Below are 17,906 nucleotides of genomic sequence, written 5' to 3' on the forward strand. Positions count from 1 at the left end.
TCTCCATTCACCTCTAAGGGATCAAATCTATAGATGTGGCAAGGGATTAACTGAGTGGCACATTCTAATCAGTTCACCACCAGGGGTCCCTCAATCATACAAAATGTGCAATACACAGTCCATATACTGCAGATTCTGAACAGGATTATACCCTATTTACAAAATACTTTAAAACCCTGTACTGTATTTACTTTCTGGTATTTTAACAACAATTAGCAAGCATGTTTCTTGATAATAATGAAAACAGACAATTCTTGTACCACAGCATGATGACCACCAATATAAGCTCATAACTGAAGTACTTCTTAACCCGTTAACTGCTCTACACAGCCAGGGCTGTTCCGAGTGCGACTGCTCAATACAGCCCTAGCTGCGCTGGTGAATTTCGAATATAGTGCTATGGTGACCAAGGCCGACCCATGCAAGCATGTTTGAGCCTTCAAAACCAAAACCGAAACCGAAAAAAGAAAAAGAAAACGAAAACCATACATTCCAATAGGGAATTAGACACTGCGATGTTCATCCATGGCTTTACCAAGGTAAATATTGAGCTAATATTTTGACACTATATACTTTGGCATGTGTTCTCTCAATTCCTATGACAAAACTTGGCCTTTGGGATATTTCATTTTTACCCCTATGTCAGCGCACCACGGACACCTTCAAAAAACCGCCATGCGCAGTTATCGGGTTAATGTTAGAACATTACCGGTAGTGAATACAGTAATCTGACACAAGAGGAAAAGAAACTGGTCAAGACTGGATCAATCTAAGAAAATTTAAATATCTAAAGTCACTAATACCATGAATAATTACACAAACATGGAATCAGAGCTGAATTGAAATGTGATAAAAAAAAAATAACTTCAAACAGTATGCTGCCATTATAAACACTACTGAAACCTGGCTAAAATGAACAAAATAGTATGGCTAAAATGAACAAAACAGTAATTTCTTTTAACTCTCTCTCTCTCTCTCTCACACACACACACACACACACATACAGAAAATTATTCAAGATCAAACTCACATCTTTGCTGAACTTCACTAGTGCCAGGTGCATTTCATGTGCATAACCTGATTGAGCAGTGAAGCCTCCAGGAAGTGATGCCAATTTCAATGACTGGGTCAATTCCCGGTTGCCATAGTCGATGTAACGGATGGAAACATTGCTGCCAGACACCTTCTCTACCTTGGCACGATACCACAGCCCATCCACAAACTGGGCAGCACAAAGATCCCCTGAAGCATAAAGAATTATGCTGATTCATAATATTACAAATAAGCTTCCTGATCTAAGATTTTTTTTTCTTGGTAACAAAAAGGAAGATGCAAAATCTTTGAAGTCTTCTGTTTTTCCTAATAAATACTTATGAGGAAACTTATTTTGTTAATACAATTTTGTGCAATGATTACAAATGATGAGTAATAAAGCTGGCCTATAATTAGGCATCACAGTGTTCACTCACAAACACACTAATGAACACAAGACAAGTTGGAATTGTTATTTTTATACTGGTATCTACATGCAAGCTTGTATGTTTCCTGCTGGCTGTGATCTCCAATCTTTCAAGCGCAGTGTGTCCAGGTATCTAGAGGTGATCGGATCTTGAATTTGGCTCTCTCTTGTATTTTGTCTTTCTCTTGGAAGGAACAGTATTGTGGGCTCGTGGCCTTTGGTTCCTTCTTCCTAGCATTAAAAAAAAAAAAAAATCCTACAATGTCATTCAGTGTTGCTAGACTGTAACTTCCTGGACATGAACTTAAAAATAGCTAAACTAGTATGGTATATACCAAGAGTAAATACAGATTTGTGACTACAAGTTTAATAATTAGCCATATAATCATGAACTCTTGGGCAAGGATCTCAGTTGCAGGTATATCAGACCAAAAACACCCTCTCAGTGTTTAAGTCTCATCACATATCACTAAATTCTACTTTTTCCAAGTTTCCATTTTTTTTTTCTTTGTAATGCAAGGAAGAAGGAACCAAAGGCCAGGAGCCAGGAGCCTGCAAATTGCTCCTTCCAAGAAAGACAGCCATATCAAGATCTGTTCATTTTAAGATGCCTGGACACACAATGTTTGATAGACTGGAGATTATAGGCAGTAGGAAATACAGACGAAGACGGTTCAAGAGCTGACCTGCTGCATACAAGGAGGACTTGAGGTAATGGCTATCTCTTGCATTAAAGAGAAGGACAGAAATGGGATGAGAGTTTATTGCTAGATGGGTGCTATGCACCCACCACAGTGGCGGAGGGTTGCAAGCAGACAGTTTAGAGGAGCAGTGACAAATGAAGTAGCAGTAGAAAAAAGTTAAGATGCAACAGTGTGGCGAAGAGACAGAGGTTGAAGGGAGCCAGTAAGAGGAGGGGAGGTAATGAGATGAAAAGTCTTTGACTCAACCTTGTTGGGAAGAGCTGTATGTGGGGAGCCTCCCCACGCGAGAGACTTGTACTCTACACGGGTGAATAAAACCCACATATAAAATCAAAAATTGTGCAGAGGTAATGATGGCAAGGTGTTGGCTTAGCACACCTAATCTCTTGGAAGCAAATTTTACTCATCTATCTATCTATAGCCCGACGCCCTAATCCCGCAAAGGGTGGCAAGAAAGGTAATATGATCTAAGATAAATCCCTATTACAGGAGTGTCAGCTGATTCTGACACTTGGTTAAACTACTTTCTAGAAAACCTACAACTACGAGATCTATCCAAAAAGAAACAAAAGTACTGTATTTAAATAGTGCACCGACTAGCCAGCATAGTGAGACTGCGACACAAGTGCTATGTAGTGGTGACCTTGGGATTTAGTCCAACACACTCACTTGATGTAGTACTGCCTACTCCTTCCTTAGCCTTTATCATTCTTTTTCTGTGCCTGCCCTCCTCTCTTCCTATTTCTCACATCTTTGCTGTCACTTCTTATTGCTTTTCTTTCCTTTACAGGTGGCTTTACATTGAGTGACAAGCCAAATGGTTTCCTGTAAGACAAGAAACCATTTACAGCGCTGGGAGGTAACCATATAACCAAACCATACGTGCTCCCTATGTGTCAACAATTTTGACTTTAGACACGGACTCCCGTGGGAGTTGTTGTATGCTGATGATTTGGTGTTGATTGCAGAGAACGAAAGGGAGGCGGAGGAAAGGTTTAGGAAGTGGAGAGATGGCATGGGGCACAAGGGTTTAAGGGTAAATGCAGATAAAACAAAAGTGATGATATCTAGGGTTGGTGGCGGTACTGTCAAAGACGAGGGAGAGTGGCCATGTGCAGTTTGCCACAAGGGCGTGGGAAGTAATTCCATCTTGTGCGGTGTGTGTGATAAATGGGTGCATAAGAGATGTAGTGGTATCAGAGGTAGACTGCGAGATAATGCTGATTTTATGTGTACGGCATGTCGGGGTGAGCAGGTGGAGATTGTCAGGCATGAAAGGATTGAACTTGCTGGTGAATCTCTTGAGTGTGTGGAAGAGTTTTGTAATTTGGAAGACATGTTGTGTGCTGGAGGTGGGGCTACGGTGAGAAGTGGTTGGAAGAAGTTCAGGGAGCTCTTGCCTCTCCTAACACTGAGAGGACTCTCTCTACGTGCTAAGGGGTCTTTGTATGCAGCATGTGTTAGGAGTCTAATGCTGTATGGTAGTGAGACCTGGGTAGTGAAGGACGAAGATATTCGCCAGCTCAGACGTATAGAAATGACAATAATTAGGTGGATGTGCAGTGCGTCCCTGCATCCAAGGCCTGGAGGGGCTAGGTTTATGATGGAAGAGTTGAGAGGTAGGATGGGACTGGAGTGTACTGGTGTTGTGATGAGGAGAGGTAGATTGAGATGGTTTGGACATGTGGAGAGGATGGGGAATGATAATTGGGTGAGGAAGGTAAGAAGTGTTAATATTGAGGGTGGGGCTATGAGGGGTAGACCGAGAAAGACATGGGACGAGGTCATTAAGTGTGGCCTCAGGGTTAAGGGACTGAACAGGGAGGATGCAATGGATCGTGCAGCGTGGAGAGCCGCCATTAGGTGACCAAGGCCGACACATGCAAGCATGTTGGAGCCTTTAAAAACGAAAACGAAATGAAATCATCATCATCTGTTTGGAACTGTCTTTGGTGGATGTTCTTCCTGTTTTGAACTGCTGGAACCACTTGTGACACAGTGGACAGTTTAAACAATCCTCTCCAAAGGCCTGTTGGAACATCTGAAAAGTCACTGAAAAAGTTTTTCCTAATTTGATAATTTCACACAAACACATTGCTCTTGAAGATCCTTCGTTGTTCAACTTGCAACAAATTGCCAGTGCACTATACAAACGTTCATTCAAACGCATATAACTCAATGACTAAGTGACGCGGCGTGATGTGGTCTGTCAGATTAAAGATAAAAGTCGCCACTACGTGATACTCCCATCATGAGCACACCATGCCATGTAGTTGTTGTACTTCTTAAAAAGTTCTGTTTCTTTTTGGACAGACCTCTCAAAGACAGAGTTAAGTTTGCCTGTTCGGTTGCAGACAACATAAGTCCCCCACTGGAGTCTATTATGTATAATCGAACTGTACTGTCTAGTATTCAAGTGCACAGTATTGTGTCTAGAACTTAACTGCCACACTACAATGGAAGAGTATTGTGTTTAAGTGGAGAGCACTGTCTAGAATTAAGGGGTGCAGTGTCCAGAATTGAAGTGTCATGTCTAGAATACGTGTGTCATCTAAAACTGAAGTGTATTACATGTTGAACTGAAGTGTGTCATGTCTAAACCTTTTATGTCTGAACTAGGAGAGAAATATATTGTCTATATGGAGGTGGGAAAAAAAAAAAAAAAAAAAGGGGGGGGGAGGGGGTAATACCTAATCTCACATAACCCTTTTTGAGATATATATAGGAGTTGGAGATTATGCTCTTGTGACTGTGCTCTTTTCAGCTTCCAAGGCTTTCTTATGCCTTATAAATGCTATGCTAGAGAATACCAAGGTGTAATTTGCAAAATACACTAAGCGTGGGTAAAGTTGAAAGTTGGAATACAAATGTGGGCGATTGTGTGTGTGTATGCGCCAACACAAGATCGTGCTAGAAGAGTGAGAGAAGAGTTCTGGACAAATGTAGAAGTGTGCATGGAAAAGTTTGGAAGGAATGAGAGAGTGTTTTTAATTGGTGATATGAATGGTAAAGTTGGGAATGCGAAGGTGGATGGAATAGTTGGTGAGTGGGGTGTGCCTGCTGAGACAGATGAGAATGGGAATGCGTTAGTGGACATTTGTGCTGGGAGGGGGTTGGTGGTAGCCAATACCCTCTTCAGGCATAAAATGATCCACAGGTATACATGGCGAGTGATGAGAAGGGTGGGTGGTGAACTGAATGAAAGGAAGGCAATGATTGATTGTGTGTGTGTGGATGAAAGGATGCGAATATGTGTAATGGATGCAAGAGTTTATAGAGGTTGGGGGAGTGGACTTTCTGACCACTACTTGGTGGTGGCCAGAATCAAGGTCCAATTAGAATGGAGAAATAGAAGAAGGGAAAGACGAGAGGAAGGAGTAGTTGCAAGGAGATTGGAAAGGTTACAAGAGGATGAGAAAAAGGCAGAGTATAAGAGAGAAGTGGAGGAACGACTGGGCAAATATGAATTGGAGCAGATGGGAGACGTTGAAGGTGTGTGTAGCAGATTTACAGATGAAATATGTGCAGCATGTGATGTGGTGTGTGGAGGGAAGAGAAGACGGAGGGGGGTGAAAGGAACAGCGTGGTGGACTGAAGAGGTGAAACAGGCTGTGGCACAAAAGAAGGAAGCATACAATGAATGGATGAGAAATAGGGGCGTGGAAGAAGTTGAGAGGCGGAAGAGAGAGTTATATGTAGAAAGAAAGAGAGAGGTGAAAAGATTAGTAAGAGAGAGTAAGAAGAGAGTGGATGAGGAATTTGGAAGGAATTTGAGTGTAAAGTGGGGGGACTGTAAGAAAATGTTTTGGAAAGAGGTGAAAAGAGTAAGACAGGGTGGAAGTGAAGTTAGCAGGGGAGTGAAAGATAAAAATGGTAGATTACTAGTGGAGAAGGGAGAAAAAGTGAGCAGATGGAGAGAACACTTTAAGGAATTGTTGAACGTAAAGGATGGAAGTAATGCGAGTATAAGTGGCTGGGGAATGGCTGGGAGAAGGAGGGAGGTGAGAAGACAGGAAGAAATCAGTAGGATAGAAGTTGTGGAAGCAATGAAGAAAGTTAAATCGGGGAAAGCCCCAGGAATTGATGGAGTGTGTGGTGAAATGCTGAAGCATGGGGGAGAGATAGTAGTAGAATGGATGTGGAAGATGTGCAGATTGGCCTGGGAGGAAGGTAGAGTCCCGGAGGATTGGAAGTCAGGTATAATTATTCCCTTGTACAAAGGAAAAGGGGAAAAAGAAGTGTGTGGTAATCATAGGGGCATTTGTCTTCTTAGTATAATAGGAAAAGTGTATGGCAGGATACTTATTGACAGAGTTAGAGAAAGAACAGAGAAATTAGTTGGAGAAGAACAGGGAGGCTTTAGGAAGGGAAGAGGTTGTGTAGATCAGATAATCATTCTTAGATCTTTAGTGGAAAAGTTTCTAGAGAAGGGAAAGAAGTTGTATGCGGCTTTCATGGATTTGGAGAAAGCATATGACAGGGTGGACAGACAAGGATTGTGGAAAGTGTTAAGAATATATGGAGTAGATGGGAAGTTGTTGAATGCTGTGAAGAGTATGTACGATGGTGCGAAGGCTGCAGTGCGTGTGGATGGTGAACTAAGTGAATTTTTCTCTTTGAAAGTTGGGTTGAAACAGGGATGTGTCATGTCTCCATGGTTGTTCAATCTGTACATGGATGGGGTAATAAAAGAGGTACAAGGTAGGGTAGTGGATGTTGGAGTGGCCCTGGTGAAAGAGGATAGTGTTTGGAAACTCCCTGTACTGTTGTTTGCAGATGATACTGTGTTGTTGAGTGAAGACGAAGGGGAGCTGAAAGGCTTGGTGGATGAGTTTGGGAGAGTGTGTAAGAAACGGAATCTGAAGGTGAATATAGGGAAGAGTAAAGTGATGGTCTTTGAGAGAGGTGAAGTCAGTGAATGTACAGCGAGGTTGGATGGTGAGGAATTGGAAAATGTGAGTACGTTTAAGTACTTGGGTAGTGTGATGAGTAAGAATGGAGGTTTGGAGGGTGAAGTGCTTGAAAGGGTACAGCAGGGAAGAAAGGTTGCTGGTTCTTTGAAAGCAGTGATAAGAAACAGGGAAGTGAGCATGGAAGTGAAAAAGTTACTACATGACAGTATTGTGATACCAACTCTAACGTACGGAAGTGAAGCTTGGACGTTGTTGGAAGGACACAAGTCAAGAGTGAGAGCAGTGGAAATGAATTATTTAAGAGGAGCCTGTGGAGTCACATGGAGAGATAGGCTGACGAATGAGGATATAAAGGAACGTTGTGGTGTTGATGTGGATGTGATAGGCAGCGTTATGAGGAACACACTGAGGTGGTTTGGCCATGTGGAGAGGATGGAGGGTGAAAGACTGACGAAGAGAGTGTACGTGAGTGAGGTGGAGGGGGGAAGAGGGAGGGGGAGGCCGAGGATGAGATGGAGGGATGGGGTGGAGAGGTATATGAGAGAGGGGGGTGTGAGTTGGGAGTAGGGCAGTGAAATGGCGGGGGACAGGGCGACTTGGAGGCGATTTGTTTGTGGCCACCCCAAACGGGATTGAGGCGTCTGGCAATAGATAGATAGATAGATAGACTAAGTGCTGTATTTTGCAAATTATATTTTAATCTCTAGCGAAGCATTTATAGCTTTTTAATATTGTTACTATAGTTGTTGCACATGAGTTTCTAGGTTTCATTATCATGCCCTGGCAACCTAACTGTCAACAGTGTGTCCGATTACGTGTATAATATGATATGCATAGGAAACAGTCTTCAGTATTATTTGAATGGCCAAACATGCAGGCAGTAATGAAGAATACGGTTTATTATAGTCGATTTTGAGTTTCAAAGAATAAATTCTGTCGTAGATAGCTGTTTTGTTAATTTATAAGGTCACTGATCATAATTTATAAAGGGCTCGAACACTGTCCTCACGGAACAAAGTAGTGCACCCAGCTGATCCACTGTTACTTACAAAATATCTACATTGTATTCTGACATACCATAATATATAGGTTATCTTGTACCCTTATTTCCTGGATTATTATCCACAATATATGTGACAATCACATACTGTTTGTTATTGCTGGTGGCATCATCGGTCATCCCACCTGACTCTACCACCACACCACCAGTGTTAAATGAGCAGTCAGCAGACCACCAGCCTTGCATCTGTAATCTTGCTCTCCTGTTCCAGAGCAGTGGTGCTCCCGATTTCTTAGTTGTTTTCATTCTGTCACTGCTAACCTAACAGTAACACCTTACTTGTCCATCGTAATGTTACAATCATTGTACTCAGCAGCTAAACACACTCCAGTATGTCAGATTTTGTTAATGTTGATGTTTAAATATTAGGAAAAAATATGCAGGATTTAAGATGAATACCATTAAAAACAAATATATAAAACTTATTTCCTCCAACACACAATTATAGGTGTATGGAGCATAGTACAGCGGGTAGAGAATGATGAGGCAAGTCAATTACATCGGGTGCAAACATTCAGCTTTCCCACCTTCTGCCATTCATCTGCAGTCAATTAATCTGCCAACCGCAATAACCAACAATACTGCATCATTCATCATCATCATACGGACCTCCTTTCCCACCAGGCAGGATGAGGAGTAGCAATGTCCAGACAGCCCAAATTTGCCCAATCCAATGGGCCACGCTTCCATTCACTCACATCTCAAGCCCCTGGAATCCTGGCTCTATCTGATATGCCAAAAACATTCACCACGTTCTGTTGCTTCACATAAACAAATCTGATAAGAGTCAATCATGATGCTGTCATGTTAAAGAGGTGCCAAATACCTGATGATACACTTCTCACAATATTCATCCAGCCCCCTCAATCTCTTGTCAGTCCCCTAGCCTCACCGACTCCCATCACTCTTCCTCATACTCTCATCGACCATATTCCTCCACCTTCTCCATGGCCTATCTCGCCTCCTCCCTCCTGCAAATTTGCTCAGATATACCTTTTTCACCACTCTATTGTTATCCATTCTCTCCACATGACCATACCTTCTCAGTACACTCTCTTCGATTCTGGTGTCACAAACTTCCTCACTTGTCATCTTTCACGAATCACATTATTTCGTATCCTATCCACTCTCTTTACTCCACACACACACTCCTCAACGGTCCCACCTCCACTGCTCTTACTCTTGACTTTTCATTTTCATGCCACACCAGTCTCACATCCGTATGATAAAGTTGGCACTAACACTCCTACATGTAAGCCTCATGCAGCTGTAACACTTAACCCCTCAAGTGCTAATCTCATCGATCGGGCTTTTTGCGCAATTTCTTAAGAGGACAAGCAACACCGATCGTACAACATCCACAAAAAACTGGTGGCAACTGGCTCCACCCCAGCTGTGACATAAATGGCTTCTAACCAATCAGAACTAGGTGTTGGACACACCGGAGGGGGGACCCAGGCCCGTAACCAGGCGGTGGGGGGTGTACCCCCCACCTCCCTCTCGCCACGTCTCTCTACTCCACTACCTTGTTACTACCTTACCTCCCACCATTCTTACCACCACAACAACCCCTCCCACCCCCTCCTCATGCATTCTCCCCCTCCCTTGTGGATCCCCCCAATGTCCCCCCCCCCCAGTCAACTGGGGGGAGGTTATTTCCCCCCTACCCTCCCTCCATGTCCCTGTACTCCACTTTGGCCCTTCCTTTGTGTCTTGTGGTGGTCTCCTCCCATCCCTCCATCCCCATCCACCCCCTCCTGGCCTTACCAGCTCCCCCCACCCCCCCACCCCCGACCCGCACCCAGTAGCACCTCCCTGGCCTCGAATATTTTGCGTATTTTTTACGCTTTATGGCACGTGTTTTTTAATCATTACCTGTAATTTATTGGTGTCTGCATACAGATATGCACACCACAATTATTTTAGCTGTCTTTAGTCGAAACCCACTTGAAAAAGACATATTATTTTATGCCGACGCATGGAAGCATGTTGGAGCCTTGAAAACGAAACGAAACGAAAACTAGATTTGACAGCTGGGAGGGGAGGGGAGGGGAGGGGAGGGAGGGGAGGGGAGGGGAGGGGAGGGAGGAGGGAGGGGAGGGGAGGGAGGGAGGGGAGGGGAGGGGAGGGGAGGGAGGGGAGGGGGGGGGAGGGGAGGGGAGGGGAGGGGAGGGGAGGGAGGGGAGGGGAGGGGAGGGAGGGGAGGGGAGGGGAGGGGAGGGGAGGGGAGGGGAGGGGAGGGGAGGATAATTTTTACTATTTATCATATTTTTATTGGGGGGTTCATGACCAATTTCCCTTGCTAGATTTGACAGCTCAGCGGGGAGGGAAGGGGGAAGGGGAAAGGGGAAGGGGAAAGGGGAGGGGAGGTTAGGCGAGGGGAAGGGAAGGGAAGGGAAGGGAAGGGAAGGTGAGGGAGGGGATTGGAGGTATGAGGAGAGGAGGGAAGGATAATTTTTATGTATCATTTATTTTGGGGGTTTGTCACTATTTTATTTTTTTCTAAGCACATTACAATGGTTTATAACATCTATACACACCAAAAAAAATTAATTTTGTTGATTTTTGTACGTATTGTTGCAAAGAAAACAGGTGCGAGCAGCGTATTTTCTTTCTCACCGGGGTCATGACGGGTAACTATTACAAACTTTGAAGGGCCATAGTTCGGTAACTATTGGGTCTAGGAGGGTGGGGTTTGCGTTTTCTGGTGTGTAAATTCAAGCTCTATAAATCGGGCATAAAATTTTAACCTTTGAGGAAGTCGAAAAATTGGCCTGTTTTTGCGTCCTGGGGGGCAGTCGAGGCTGGGGATTTGCGTACCCTAGGGGTTAAGCCTCTGTTTCTTATCAAGGTCTTCATTACACCAGCTACTTTCCTTCCCTGTGTCATTCTACTTTCAACTTCTTTTGCACATTTTCCTCTCTTTTCTATCAATTTACACAGGTATTTGAAGTCTCTCACCAACTCCAGTCTCTCTTCATTCATTGTAGCATCACACTGGGAGTCATCTTCTCTCTTAACCTCTTAACCGCGGGGTGTCACTTTTGTGACGCTTGGGAGCAAGGGATCATACCGTGGGGCGTCACTTTTGTGATTCTGTGTTATTTCGAATTCGCCCGGGCTTTCAAGTGGTGGCTTGTATCATCTACCAGTACTGCCAATGTCCAACACTAGTCAGCACTCCTAATCTCATCTGTACTCCCATTCATTGTTGACAATTTAGCCATTTCTCCCCGTTCTTGACTCCCCTCCCTACCTCCCCTCCATTACCCTCTCCTCTCGCCTGCCCGGCTGTGCTACGCTAAGTAAATCTTCCCTGGAATATTCCACTGATTTCATTCATTGAAATAAGCCCTATGCCCTATTCTTATACCAAATAATATATACAAAAAAGAAATAAGGTAAGTGATAGTGCCATACACCTGGAATTGGCTAATTATCACCTGACAACACCTCACTTACACTCGTTCGCTAATTTTTGCTGTTTATTTCCCCTTGAAATATGCCGTATAATCTATTCTCGTAATAAAAATATATATAAGAAAGGAAGGGAGAAGCCTAAGTGATATTTACATTCACCTGGAACTACCTAATTTATTATGTATTGTCTAGATTTCCTGCCAATCATTTCATAGCATATATATTAGCAGCTGTCACCACACTGACACTGGCAGCATTGCACTCCCCCCAGGCCACCACACTGTATTCGGTTTACTGTCGTCTTTCAAGGTGAAAACACGTCGGATTTGCGCCTGTCCAATTCCGCCGCTTTTTAGCCCCATGCAAAGGGCCCTGTGACCTCTACCCCCTACTAAACCTCGTGTGGAAAGGGGTAAAGGGCTAAGTGACTGCTGTGGAACGTGAACTGGCTAACTTATCAATGAAAATGATGGACAGTGACTACGATCTTTCTGGTGAGTAAAACAGTGCAAGTGGAAATGTAAATAATGTGTAAACAGCAAGTGAAAGCAATGAATGTAAATATAAGTGAACAGTGGAAAACAGTTTTATAAGTTACTGCAAGTGACAGTGCATAACACAGTGTAAATAAAATAGAAATGTAAATAATGTAAATAAAATAGAGAAAGTAAATACAAATGTAAATGAGTAGGAATATAAGAATACGAGTATATATACTAGGAGTAATGAAAGTGAAAGTTTCACTCTAGCATGTATGAATACTATGAGTTATGAAAGTGGAAGTGAAAGTGACAGATTCACTCTCAACGCTAGTATACAGGACGAGAAAGTTAATGCTACGTATTTTACTGAAAGAGAAATTGAATGCCTACAGTGACAATAAACTACTATTACTGAAGGAAACTTATGGATAAAGACTGCAGATATATATAAGTGTTATATCTATCTATCTATATACCTAGGCTGCTTCCCCCAAGGAAAGGGAGGTAGCCGAGACAGGATGACACACTCCCCCCCCAGATGTTATATAGTAACAGAAATATAAAGTGTGAGTGTTTTTATGAATAATAAATGACAGAACACCAGCGGCGAACGAGCTCAAGTGAGAAGGTCATATGCGCTCGTAATTTTCATTGCTTTCACAGTGTTTTTCTTTTTTGGAGTATGGATTCCAAACTATTTGAGAATCATAGAATAGTGTTTCTAGTGATAATATCAGGCTGTGGTAATCATATTATGGGTTGTCGGGAAGTGTAAAGTGGAGACTTCATTACCCAACTTCAGAGGTCTCCACAAGTCCTACGGTACTCGACGAAGCCTCAACAAACATCCCAGGAGAAAGCTGAAGGTATGTGCCATATGCATATGTAATTTTAATATGCTAGGACTAATAACTGATTTTTAGCAAATATTTTTAGAGAGTCTGTCGGAGCACGAATATGCCCGCGAGACACGCAAGTCAAGCAAAAACAACCCCGCGGTTTAGGGGTTAATAACCATCACTTTACTTGTTTCTACATTTACTCTCAAGGCACAACACTCACAGACATCAGCAAAACTCTGCACTAGTCTACCAAGTTCTTGCCTGGTATTTACAAGCAGTACTGTATCATCAGCATACAACAAATTTGAGTTATTCTATCCATCTCCATTCATTACCAATGCCATCCCCCTCTCCATTACTCATGTTTTTACTTCTCTCATCACCCCATCCATATAAAAACTGAACAACTATGGGGACACCACGCAACCTTGTCACATGCCCAAACCAATAGTGAACCATTCACTTCAATGCCAATTTACCCTTTCACATACTTCACTGCCATCATAAAAACTCTACCATCTACACCGTACACACGCAAAACCTTCCACAATCCTTCTCTGTCTACTTTGTTGTATGCTTTTTCCAGATCCATGAATGCCATAAACACCTTATAGTCCTTCTCACAAGCCTTCTCCACTATCTGTCTTACTGCAAATATCTGATCCACACATCCTCTCCCACTCCTAGAGCCACCCTGTTCATCAATCACTAGGACTTCTAATATCTCTTCTTACTTTCTCTATAATAATTCTTCCATATACCTTCCCTGCCACACTCAATACACTAATGCCATGATAATTCTTGCACTCACTTCGCTCACTTCTATTTTTGTACACAGGTACAATCACAGCCTTTTTCCACTCTGCTGACACAGTTTCACTCATCCATCCCTCCTTACATATCTCCAATAAGCACTTCATTCTGCTCTCTCTACTGCACTTAATCATCTCCGCATACACCTCATCAATCCCAGCTGGCTGCCTTCCCATTTTTCAGTTGCTTCACAGAACCCTTCACCTGCACGAGTGTCATGTTTCCTGGCACTGCATTCCCTCTCTACACCCCCCCAAAACCAATCATGTTTACAGTGGCTCTGTTCTCTCTATTCCCATTCATCAGGCTTTCAAAATATTCTTTCCATCTGGTCCTTACTTCATCCCCATGGGTTAATAATCTGCCACCTACATCCTTCACCCCTGCACATTTCTTTTCGCTGTCACTTCTACATTTCCGCACCTCTTGCCAGAATAACTTCGTATTTTCGGAGTAGTTTGCATTCACTTTTCTTCCTAGATCCTCATTTACCTCCTTCTTGTTCCTCTTCACTAGTCACTTCAGGTGCTTCTTGCTCTCAATATACAGTATAATCTCAATTATCCAGTTACCAGGCAACCAGAATTATCAATCAAACAGGAAAATTCACGGACTGGCAAGTTTATAAATAATATAAGTGTGTGCCACTTTCATTGGCCACTCCAGCACGGGTTAGTCACATGAGATTGGGTGAAGTCGGGGAATGTGAAGCGAAGGCATTTATGATCAAGGTCATTTCCTAGTTAATCCCCTTTCCAGCCCTCATCCCTCCCTTCCACCCCCCACCCCCCTCTAGTTTAGTCACCCTACATACTTCCACAAATCACCAGTCAGCTTTCCCGTCAATCAGTACACAAGCACTCTCACTGTTATGCTATCCTGTGTTGTCATGTCCTGATTAGTGATTTGTACTCTCAAGCCTAAAGTGCAAACAAATCTCAACACACTGTGGTCACCTTGAAACAAAAGCTGGACAAATGCAACAGTCTTGAAAATGGCGAACATTGTAAGACACTGATGACAGAATTTAACATAGGAAATTCCACAAGCTATGATGAGAAATCCCAGGAACCCAAGCTATTTCTTCTTTGTGTATGTGTGTGTGAAAAACAGCATGAATAATTCCATTGAAAAAAGGTATACTCTTCACGGGCTGAAAATGTGTGGTACAAGTGCAGTTTTCTACCTAACCAACTGACTCTAACCACCTACAAGCTTCCAGCATCTTCCAGTACCTTGGCAAGTTCATTGTTAAATATTATTCATTTTATTCATAAAACATGGAAAAATAAACTATAGAAATAAAACATGAGCACTTATTGGTGAACTGATGATTTGGGAAGAAGTGTTCTATAGTAGACGTATCACAAGTTCATGACTTCCTTGCTCGGTCGTGTGCATGTGCCCTCACTGACCGTCGTCACTCCACCCCTCACTCACCACTCAGCTGTTTTGCAAATAAAACAGTAAATACGTAGGGATTGCAAGTGCAGTAATTTCGTCAAATAAAATAAGCGGTTCATTTCTTTTGACTACAGTGTCTTTTCTGCCAATGCAAATGTGTTCTTAAGATTATGTCATTTTAGAATGTATTTGCATGTAATGTGTTCTAAGATGTCATCTTAGAACAAATTAGCATTGGCATCAAATGCATTTTAACTGTCATCAAATGTGTTCTGAAACTGTCATCTTCAAATGCATTTGCATTGTCATCAAATGAGTTTTAAGATGACGTCATCTTAAATCGCATTTGCATTGGCATCAAATGTGTTTGAAGACTGTCATCTTAGAACCCATTTGCAGTCATCAAATGTGTTCTAAGATGACATCATTTTAGAAAGCATTTGCACTGTCATCAAATGTTTTTTAAGATGATGTCATAATAGAATGCATTTGCATTAGTCTATCTATCTATCTATAGCCCAACGCCCTAATCCCGCAAAGGGTGGCCGCAGACAAAACGCCTCCAAGTCACTCTGTCACCCACCATTTGACTACCCTCCTCCCAACTCACCCCCCCCTCCCTCATATACCTCTCAACTCCATCCCTCCACCTCATCCTTGGTCTACCCCTCCCTCTCCCTCCCTCCACCTCACCTACATACACCCTCTTAGTCAGTCTTTCATTCTCCATTCTCTCCACATGTCCAAACCACCTCAGTGTATTTCTCCTAATCTTCTCAACCACATCCACATCTACCCCACAATGTTCCTTCACTTCTTCATTCGTCAACCTGTCCCTCCACGTCACTCCACATGTACTGTCATCAAATGCATCCTAAGATGATGTCAACTTAGAACACATTTGCATCGGCAGAGAAGAAAAACTCCAGCTGATGGAAATGAAGCATTTATTTTAGGCTATTTGACAAAATTACTGAGCTTGCAATTCCTTTGTATTTATTGTATTATGTGCAAAACAGCTGAGTGGTGAGTGAGGGATAGTGACGGTGGTCAAGAGAGGAATAAATTGGTAGGTCATGGCAAGTATACACAACTGTGAGTAAGGGAATCACGATAACTGTAATGTAGAACACTTCTTTCCAAATCATCTGTTCACCAATAAATGCTCATGATTTATTACTTAGTTTACTTTTCTGTTTGATGAATAAAATACTGTGTAATGAATAATATTTAACAAAACAGACTTACCGTGTGAACTTTGCACTACCACAAGACAAAGCAACCAAATGTTTTATGTCAATGGGGGTGTTTTAGGTTATTTCAATGGAAAAATGTTGGTATGGCCCTGGATATGAATGGTATTACATTCAGTGACAGAGTCTATATATGAGTATATAAGATACCCAGGAAAAATCTGTGACCAGGAAGGTTAATTCCCCAAGCTTCTTGGTTAACTGGAATTGTACTGTATTCAGTTCTTATTTTAACTGAGCCCCTGTCCTGTAACCACTCTAGCCACTTCATCCTCTTTTCCACCACTGCTCTCTTAACCTCTTCATCCCACCATACCGTACCTTTCTTCTTTGTCGTTACTCTTGCCACACCACACACCACTTTAGCATTCCTAACTAAAAAATCCCTGTATGCATTCCCACACACTGTCCAGATCCATTCCATTCAAATTCACTTACTTTAACTCCTCCCCTACTTTGGTCCTGTATTCATTTGTCATTTCTTTGATCCTCAGCTTCTCAACTTTCAGTCTGTCTCCCTGACTGCTCCTCTCTCTCCTGGTCCACCTCACACCTCTCAGCTTGATCTTGCATACCACAATCATATGATATGACAGACCTTCACATCATGCTCTCACGACCCCTGTATCAGCAATAATTCCCAGCATCGACATCTCTACGAGCACATAATCAATAAGGCTCCATTCAACACGATCCCCGTGGTAATCATAGGGGCATTTGTCTTCTTAGTATAATAGGAAAAGTGTATGGTAGGATACTTATTGACAGAGTTAGAGAAAGAACAGAGAAATTAGTTGAAGAAGAACAGGGAGGCTTTAGGAAGGGAAGAGGTTGTGTAGATCAGATATTCATTCTTAGATCTTTAGTAGAAAAGTTTCTAGAGAAGGGAAAGAACTTGTATGCGGCTTTCATGGATTTGGAGAAAGCATATGACAGGGTGGATAGACAAGGATTGTGGAAAGTATTAAGAATATATGGAGTAGATGAGAAGTTGTTGAATGCTGTGAAGAGTATGTACGATGGTGCGAAGGCTGCAGTGCATGTGGATGGTGAACTAAGTGAATTTTTCTCTTTGAAAGTTGGGTTGAAACAGGGATGTGTCATGTCTCCATGGTTGTTCAACCTGTACATGGATGGGGTAATAAAAGAGGTACAAGGTAGGGTAGTGGATGTTGGAGTGGCCCTGGTGAGAGAGGATAGTGTTTGGAAACTCCCTGTACTGTTGTTTGCAGATGATACTGTGTTGCTGAGTGAAGACGAAGGGGAGCTGAAAGGCTTGGTGGATGAGTTTGGGAGAGTGTGTAAGAAACGGAATCTAAAGGTGAATGTAGGGAAGAGTAAAGTGATGGTCTTTGAGAGAGGTGAAGTCAGTGAATGTACAGCAAGGTTGGATGGTGAGGATTTGGAAAATGTGAGTACGTTTAAGTACTTGGGTAGTGTGATGAGTAAGGATGGAGGTTTGGAGGGTGAAGTGCTTGAAAGGGTACAGCAGGGAAGAAACGTTGCTGGTTCTTTGAAAGCAGTGATAAGAAACAGGGAAGTGAGCATGGAAGTGA

At 42.6% G+C, this 17,906-nt stretch overlaps 1 protein-coding gene across 1 annotated transcript in view; it reads right to left on the minus strand.

The window, feature by feature from the left end:
• Tudor-SN (Staphylococcal nuclease domain-containing protein 1) overlaps positions 1-17,906 on the minus strand; it is a 294,602-nt gene that overhangs the window by 31,065 nt on the left and 245,631 nt on the right. The window contains exon 15 of the mRNA XM_080278226.1: positions 1,031-1,242. Coding sequence (XP_080134352.1) covers positions 1,031-1,242 — 212 coding nt within the window. The remainder of the gene's footprint in view (positions 1-1,030; positions 1,243-17,906) is intronic.

Source organism: Coenobita brevimanus, chromosome 72, assembly GCF_032717465.1.
Source record: "Coenobita brevimanus isolate Jiangsu-jjx chromosome 72, ASM3271746v2, whole genome shotgun sequence".
NCBI lineage: Eukaryota > Metazoa > Arthropoda > Malacostraca > Decapoda > Coenobitidae > Coenobita > Coenobita brevimanus.